General features: G+C 49.0%; 1 protein-coding gene across 6 annotated transcripts in view; it reads left to right on the plus strand.

Moving 5' to 3' along the window:
* The window catches only part of LOC309645087 (bMERB domain-containing protein 1), a 199,257-nt gene that overhangs the window by 149,750 nt on the left and 40,396 nt on the right, over positions 1 to 9,111 (plus strand). For 3 of the 6 annotated variants that reach the window (XM_082429685.1, XM_082429683.1, XM_082429684.1), the window contains one exon: positions 1,726 to 2,985. The exons of the other annotated variants lie outside the window; for them this stretch is intronic. In XM_082429685.1, the coding sequence (XP_082285811.1) occupies positions 1,726 to 1,762 (37 nt within the window). In that variant the 3' untranslated portion in view covers positions 1,763 to 2,985. Of the gene's footprint in view, positions 1 to 1,725; positions 2,986 to 9,111 lie in introns of those variants that run through there. 6 annotated transcript variants of the gene reach the window in all.

Below are 9,111 nucleotides of genomic sequence, written 5' to 3' on the forward strand. Positions count from 1 at the left end.
TTGCTTTCCTTCCATTTATCATCTTGGCACCTCTTTGCATGTTAGCTTCATTTTCTCCTACTACACAGGCCTTCTCCCTGGGGCCGGAACTCTAGAACCATAACTTAGTAGCAGCAAGGCCACACCAGTGATTCTCTCCTGGTATCTAAATATATAAGATTCTGATTGGCCTTTCTTGGATCATGTTCCCACCTCCTAGGCCCATCACTCTCACCAAGAGGCTCAGAAGTTGTGATTGGCTAGATCTGTGTCACATGCCCACTCCTGTAGCCACAGAGACATAAGCTGTTATCAGAAGAAAAGGGACAGAAAATCTTGCTAGGAAGACACAACCCAAAAGCTGCCACTATCAACTGAAGCAGCAAACCCAGTTTTCCCTGACTATCCATTAACATCCCATGAGAACACTGTAGTACAGTTTGAAGGAATAAAGAAATAGAAGGGTCCTGGTCCCTTCTGCAGGCCCTTAAAATCATAAGCCACATGGTCCCTGCCTAAATCCAGCATCCTCAATGGACTGTCTCTTCCATGAAAGGCAAACTAGAAAAACTCCACCGAACACTGTGGAGAAGGAGCAAGGAAACCTGCCTTCTATGTAAGATTATGGATAGAAAAAAGAATCCTGGCAAGAAATCAAAACACCAAGCCTGCACCACACGCAAGAGGCCCAGTGTGGGGTCCAAATATACACCACCCATCTGGTGCTGGAATCCCAAGTTGAAACATTAGAATTAATCCAAAACCAGTGAAGTCTCTGGGACCCCAGCAAAGCAAGTGCAAAATTGCTCAGCAGAGTCCCTTCAGCTCTCATAATACACAGCCCACAGATTAAAAACACTCCCCATGAAGATGATCTCTCAATAAAAATTTTAAAACCAATAAAGAATTGAACCACCATGAGAGGAGTCAGTAGATGAAACAGAGAGGATGTCTGTCCTCCCATGAACCAGAACTAACAGACTATCTAAAGTATATTTAAAATGATTAAAGAGATATGAGAAGGAATAATACCCAAAATGAAATAGCAAGATGCTATGAAAAAAGAATAGGTAGATTAGCAAACGATTAGCCTTCTAAAAAAATTATTGTCGCTGAAGTGAAAACTCAGTGGGTTAAACACAGAGACATAGCTGAAGGGAGGATTCATATAATTGGAAGACAGCGCTGAGGAAATTACCCAGAATGCAGCACCAAGAGACAAAGAGAGAGGAAATACGAAAAAGAAGTTATGAAACATGGAGGTTAGAATAATAAGGTCCAACTTACATTTAATAGACATTCCAGAAGGAGAGAGAACAGAGAATGACAGGTGAGGGTATCTGAAGAGATAATGTGTATTTTCCAGAATTGAAAGATATGAGGCCTCAGATTAAAGTGACTTAAACAAAATTTCTGTCATCCACTCACCAAATACTTCTTGAATGCCAGACTCTGTGCTGGGGTTGGCAGATACAATGGTGAGGAGAACAGAATAGGAGAAGGGCTAAAAGCTATAGTTGGAAGCCAAGGACTGAAAGCCAGTGGGCCTACAGGGAGGTGGGAACAGTCACCAGGACCATATAAAATGCATGCCAGCTCTCCACACCACCTGATCTGTGACATTGAAGCAAGGCCTGGCCAGGGTTGGGATGGAACTGGGGCTGCAGATGATCAGGGCTCTCCTCACCTCACCTCTCTCTCTCTCCTGTTTCCCCTCTCTGCCTCTGCTCTCCTACCTTGCTGCAGGCTCCCGAGCAGAAAAGAAAGCCGAGCCCCCACCTAGCAAGCCCACGGTAGCCAAGACGGGGCTGGCGCTCATCAAGGATTGCTGCGGGGCCACCCAGTGCAATATCATGTAGCCCCCACATGGGGTGCCCCCGGGGCCACGGGGACCCCCCTCCCACCCTCTTGTCTTCATAGCCCCTATTTCACTGGGGCCCAAGAGCTCTCCAAGGCGGAAGGGATTGAAGGCAAGCCCATGACTGCCACCAGGGGCCGTGGGTGCGGCGGGCGGGCCCGGCCGCCCTGTACAGAGTGTAGCAATAGGGAGTCCCTCACCGTCGCATGGCCCTCCCCAGAGCATGCCGAACCCAGGAGTCTGTCTCACTGTTTATCCGACCACCAGGAAAGGTCCTCCCTCGAAAAAGTATATCTCTACTTCTATCTAGCTGTATCTAACCCACCGTGTGAATGAACTGGGAGGGGGCATGATCCCCAGGTGTGTATAGTCGTGACTTTTCAACAGTCTAGCACCATGTTGGACACATCCCCCATCCACCCTCCTAGTTCTGCTGTCAGACTGCCCCAAACGGCTCCACCCCCGATCTGTCCTCTCCCAGGGGCTGTGCCCTGGAGGGCTCCACACAGCCCACGTGTCTGGAGACACAGAGGGCCCATCTGTAAAGACTGAGCTTGTGTGTGGTGTCGTGGTCACGTCTCCCGCTTCCTCCCCTCCTGTGTCTGGGCACCGCTTGTATCAGGAGTGTGTCCGTTCGCTCTTGGCTCTTCCTTCCCTTGCAATGTCTGTCCCAGGTGTGTGGAGCAGAGTGGGGATGGGGCCCCGGCTGGAGCACACCTAGTACTTGGGAGAGGTAGCAGAGAGCTGGGAGCTCCAACTCGAGGCAAGGGCAGATGAGAAGGGACCCGGAGCAGATGCTGACCCAGGCACTCTCCACCCCCGGGGGCCACCGGATGGACGGAGTGCCAGCAGGACGCCACTCACCAGCCTAACACACAGACCTCCGCAAACAACAATGGCAGGCAGGAGAGGCGGCCTGACCCAACCGTGTCCCATCATTCGGTGGTGTATTTTAACCAGCCTAACAATTCCACCTGTGTAACTTGATGTACATTTGCTACAGCCAGCCCGGCACAGCCCATGTGACCTCTCTGTACGTGTGTGTGTGTGTGTGTGTGTCGTGACCGGCCTAAGTAGTTAGCATAACTCAAGATTTGCTGATGTGCAATCATCCATCAGAGAAAATAAAAATGGAAACCACGTACACAGCATTTTTAAAGTTTTTACTTTTTTCTTGACTATAGAAGTAACCCGTGTACATAGTTAATCATTTAAAAAGTACAGAACGTATAAAGAAGTGTTTTTGTTTTTTTAACTCCCATCATTCCTCCAGCCACTCTGACATTTTGGCATATTCCTCTCTGTCTTTTTTTATGAATTTTTTTTCATGATTGGCATCCTATTGTACCATTCTATAACAGTTTTCTTTTTCCACTTATCATAGTATCACTATCGTTCTGCCACATCATTAAAAGCTCTTTGTAAACATTAAACACTCTTCATTAATATTTACAATGGCTGCCTAGTAATCCATCTTGTGGATATACCGTAATTTATCTAACCAGTCCCTCAGTGTTGGACAATTAAGCTGTTGCTAGTTTTTCAGTTTCTAGTTTTTCAGTATTATAAGTAATGTCAGGATAAACATCCGGGGGGATAAAGCTTCATCTGAATTTCTGATTTTTCCTTAAGACAAACTCTTAGAAGTAAGGTTCTAATTTAAATGGGTCACATTTTAAAAAAATATTTGTGAATCTAAAGTTAACCTGAAGGTCTCTCTAGTCACAGCAGCTTTGGAGTTGACACAAAATACCTCTGAGTTTGATGGCCCCTCCTGGTGGGCAGTGCACCATCAGCCACTCCCGCTCTGTCACTGATGTGCTTCTGCTTCAGTCCAAGCTTCGGCCCACACAACACTTCCTGCCCTTAGGAAGTTGAAGAGGCTCCCTCAGGCCACTGCCAGTGCCACCATCTGGCCTCAGAGGGCACCGCCCTAGACCAAGCATGAAGCCAGGCTGCATGAGCTTCCTAGGGCTTCCATAACATATTCCCTCAACCAGCATATACTTTAAACAACAGAAATTGATCCTCTCACAGTTCTGGAGGCTAGAAGTCAGTATCCTCAGGGCAGTGCTCCCTCTGAAGGCTCTAGGGAAGAATACTTCCTTGCCTCTTCCAGCTCCTGGCGGCCCCTGGCAATCCTTTATTGCTCTAATGTCTACCTCCATCTTCACGTGGTCTCCTCTGTCTGTGTCTCTGGTCCTCTCTTTTTATAAGGACACCAGTCATTGGATTTAGGGCCCACCCTAAATCTGGGATGACAGATCTTGATTCTTATGTAACAACTTCTGCAAAGATCCTATTTGCAAATAAGGTCACATTCTGAGATGGCAAGTAGACATGAATTTGGGGGCAGGAGTGGTGCCGAAAACTCGGCCTCTAGGCACTGGTGCTGAATCAGATCTCGGAGAGAGAGTTTTAGGTAAAGTAGAAAAGAATAGTTTTATTGCTTTGCCAGGCAAAGGGGGATGCTGTGGGCTCCTGCCCTCAAAAACTGTGTGTCCCAACCCAGGAGAATTTGGTAAGGAGTTTTAGAGCAATGGTTTAGGGTAGGGTTGCTGATAAAATTAGGGTGTGTGCAGGGCCTGCACTCCTTTAATCTGGTCTCAGGTAATCTCTTGATAAGCTTCTCTGGTTCCTTTAATCTGGCCTCAGGTGGTCTTCTCTGGAATAAAGAATGACAACATCTTCCATTTATTGGGGGTTTTAGTTCTGTAAAGAGCTCAAAGATATTTTTATGTATATCCCTTGAGGCAGAACCAGGACCCTTCTCCAAGGCTGCACTATTGTTTCTTCACTGCTCCTTCCCTGTCTCTGCGTCCCCTCCCTTCCCTGATTAGCAACTGTTCAAATCTGCCCTTTGGAACTCAGGGAAGGTCATGGAGACTGGGGTCTATTCCCAACAAACAAGAAACGGGAGACAGAAAGGCTTCCATGCCCAGGAGCCCCATGGGGTCCTGCTCGGTTTCAGGGTGACACTATTTAACCCGGCTATGCAGATTCTTCCCACTCTTGCAATAAAAACTCAGGCTGCAAAGGACCCGCCACACTCCCTTCCTGGTGGAAAACATGTGTCTGGAAGGCCTGACCTCAGACCAATTAGACAGCAGTCACTCACTGCTCCAACAAGCCAAAAAAAATCAAAACCCTCATAAAAATCCTGCCTCTAGTACACCCACTGAGCTCTGGGGAACATCTAACTTATGGTCCTACCATTCCTATTGATTTTTTAAAGCCAAAAACCACACCATTTATTGAGGTTTTCACAGAGGAGCAGAAGAAAGTAATTAATCAAGATGCTCCCAGATCACCAGGGCTGCCTGCAAAGCTGGGAAACCTTGCAGGCCTCGGGGTCCCACACCCCCAGACTTACTCCTTTTGGAAGTTGGTTGGGAGGGGACACCATGATAAGTGGAGAAACATTTATTGAAAGCCTATCGCTGTCCACTGAACATGAACGCACATTTTCTTTTCTGTTCTTCACATCAACCCCACAAGGCAGATCCTATTACTGGTACCCGAAAACTGGGTTTGCCTCTTGGTGGGTGTTGAGCCAACAGACGCAACCAAGTCAAAGATCAGGAGAAGGAAGGATTTATTACTACTTGCAGCAAGCAAGGAGAACATCAGGGATCTTTCTCAAAGTAGTGCCTCCCCAACAGCAAAATTGGGGAGGTTTTAAGTTAAAGGTACATGCATATTCATGAAGGGGCTTGAGCAGAGGAGAATTCAGCATAGAATTGGGCCCAAGGTCGACAGAGTCCAAGCCTTAGTTGACTGAAGTCAGGAGGGTCAACCTCATCATTCCATCCTCCACCTGGGTGGGGGCCTTAGTTCCTGCAGAACTCAAGGACTGTATCAGATTGTGATGTATAGCCCTTGAGGAGGCACTAGGACTCCGCTTTTTCACTGCACTATTGTTTGACTGCCTTTTCTTTGTTCCTGTCTTCTTTTGTCCCCTTAAGATCATTGATGAGTGGGACCTGTTCAAGAGCAAGAATCGTGGCCAGGCTTAGATCACAAAATGGCTTAGGCCAAAATGGGTTCTTATGTCAAGAAAGCCATGCCTGATTCTCTTCCTCCGGGGACCCCCTAGCCCTATCTTCTTACTTTATTACTTCCACTCTGTAGATGAGGAAGTGGTCCAAGGTGCCATGGGCAGTTAGTGGTGGGATGGCCATTCATTCTCCCCCACCCCCGGCCCCCTCCTGTAGCCTCAATTGTCCTTCCTCTCCCCATCAGTGTTTAAGCAAATCCCTCCCACTAACAAACAACCTTCTATTCCTTCTTCCCTTGAAGCTCCTGAAACTACACACCTAGTCTCAGATTGGGACGTGAACCCAATCGCACCTTAGATGGGATTCGAATCCAGCCAAAACTCAGATTGGGACTTGAGTCCATGGGCTGGGACTCAAACCCACGGTCTTTCAGGTAGACTCACTCACCTGGTGTCAGGACTTACTGAAGCTCAGGTTCTTTATGTCTCCGCGCAGAAGGAATTCAGCAAGAGGCAAAGTGATAGGCAAGAAGTAGATTTATTCACATAGGATGCCTGTGAGGGATACAAGCAGGTAGTTCTGCCCTGAGAACTAAGTGGGAAAACTTGTTTATTTAGGGAGATACACACTCCATAGACAGAGTGTGGGCCACCTCAGAAGGCGACAGGCCCCAAAATATGGGGTGGTTAGTTTTTATGGGCTGGGTAATTTCATAGGCTAATAAGTGAGAGGATTATTCCAACGATTTCGGGGGAAGGGGACGGGGTTTTCCAGGAATTGGTCAACCACCCACTTTTTGGCCTTTTATGGTTGGCCTTGGAGCTGTCATGGTGCCTGTGGGTGTGTCATTTATCATACGCTAATGTAATCAGCGTACAATGAGGCTCAAGGTCCACTGGAAGTCAAATCTTCTGCCATCTTGGGCCTAATTGGTTCTAACCAGTTTATGTTGTATCCTCAGTGGCTCCTTCATTCTTTTAAAGGTTGTGCCCTGCCCCCTTCCCTCTGTCTCAGCCTCATCCTCCCTGCTTGCTTGGATCCCTCTTTGAACTGGGGCCGCAGAAAGCTTCTTTGGGTTTTTGGTTCTTCTGGCCATGCTCTCTGTTGGCACCTCTCCTGGACCTTCACACGTTATTCTCGTGCCAAGAACGTCTCAGATTCCCTGCCAGCCTTTCTCTGATCTACCTGTGCACCACTTTGAAGCCAAAATGGCCTCCTTAAAGTGCAAATCTATCCGGGTGTGTTGCTTCCCAGTTTAAAACTCTCCTGCACCTCCCCCTCCATCCTCATGGTCTTGGGGCTTGGACCTGGTTTTCAAAGCCTTACTCAATCTAGCCCCTGCGTGTCTCTCCCACCTCCCTCCTCACTGCTCCTCCAGCTTCAGACCCCTGATCACACCAACGTTTAAGGGAACAGACTGAGTAGGAGTAGCTGGGAAGGAAGAAGGAACACCAGGCGATGTCAAGGAGGGTGTGTGCCGCGGCATTCAACTTGACCCAGAGGTCACACACCCATAAGAATTTTATGAAAAGGGCCTACAGGACTTTGCAACAGGATCGGCTTGCTGCGAGAACTTTAGCAAGGTGCTGGCGTGGGAGCCAGATGCATCAGGCAGGGAGTGCTCCCTTACACTCTATCCCGCTGGAGGGAGGGCTCATCACTCCTATGTGGCAGATGGGGAACTGAGGCTCAGAGAGGGGAAGTGACTAGCCCAAGGTCACACAGCATGTAAGTGGTAGAGCGCCAGGACTCGAGTCTGAGAGCTGGGGTGAGAGCCAGGCCCAGGTGTTTATTTCTCATTTCTAATCCCAGCAGCGTCACCACCCCACTCCCTGTTGAGCTGTGCTCAATTAGAGGTGACTCATGGCCATGCCAGCCGCCGCAGAGGCTCTTATGAACCTTTCCATTCTGTGCTGGCTGGACAGCCCTGTGCTGCAGGGGCTCAACAACTCAGCTCATCTGCAGCTTGAGAAGAAGCAGTTACAACGTGCCCAAGGCCACCAGCCAAGACTCAGGACAGCTGGGTGGCCATCAGGGGCTGGGGTGAGACTCTCAGGAAAGCTGGTTTGAGGAGCAAATGTCCAGTCACTTTTCCCTTCATGTGTTCATGAATTCTGCTCGTGAATGCCTCCCTTGGCAGGTACCAGGGAACACAGCGATGAATCAGAGCGGGACAGTCCTGCCTTCGGGTACCTTACGTTCTAGGGAGGGAGACCGGCATCAAACAGGAGGGCAGGGGAGGACTCTCCACCAGTTTTAAGCACAAAACCCACTGCCCAGCAGAATTAGCCACAGGGAAGGGAAGCTAGAAAGTGAGGAAGAGCTCCGGCTTGGTGTCAGCCTGCCGGGGTTAAGATCGACCACTCCCTGTGTAAGCCTGGGGGGGTTCCTTCACCTCTCTGGGCCTCAGTGTCCAGATCTGTGAAATGGAGAGAACCACGGGGGTGGGTGGTGGTAAACGAGATGGTGCATGGGAAGGGGTTAGAGCAAGGCACGGGGTGAAGTGGATTATTATTGCCTACATCTGCATGTAGGAAGCTGGAAAAACAGAAAGGCTGCCCAAACCTGCCTGCGGTTCTTGGAGGGCTGGAGGCTGGGGATGCAGGGTGAGCGAGCCCAACCCGGGTCCTGCCCTCGTGAAGCTGATAGTGAGCAGAGCTGTGGACACGCTGCCATATGACAAAAGTTGCTGTAACCTAAATGTTGGTCAAGACCCGTTCCACGTGCTTCCCCAATGTCTGCACCATCCTGGGCATATAGTTCCACAGTCACACCTGACCCTGACTGCACCCCCATCCACTCTCTACACCCCTCATATCCTCCCCACACCCTTCCCCTCCCTCTACTTCTGCCAAGTCCACGTGGAACTCAGCCCCAGAAACTGATGCTGAAATCTCAGCCTCTGTGCACTGGTGCCAAATCGAATCTTGGAGACAGAGTTTTGGGTGAAGTAGAAAAAAATAGCTTTATTGCTTTGCCAGGAAAAGGGGGACACAGCAGGCTCGTGCCTCTCAAAATTGTGTGTCTCAACCCAGGAGGATTTGATGAGTTTTATAGCAATAGTTCAAGGATGGGGCTGCTGACAACATTAGGGTGTGTGCAGGGCTTGCACTCCCTTAATCTTGTCTCAGGTAGTGCGTCTCCTAATCTTGATGAGCTTCTCTGGTCCCTTTAATCTTGCCTCAGGTGGTTTCTTGGCTGTTCCTCCCTTGATTAGCAACTGTTCGAATCTGCCGTTTGGAACTCAGGGAAGGTCATGAAGGCTGGGGTCTATTC

The sequence above is a fragment of the Balaenoptera physalus genome, assembly GCF_965194825.1.
Source record: "Balaenoptera physalus genome assembly, chromosome: 16".
NCBI lineage: Eukaryota > Metazoa > Chordata > Mammalia > Artiodactyla > Balaenopteridae > Balaenoptera > Balaenoptera physalus.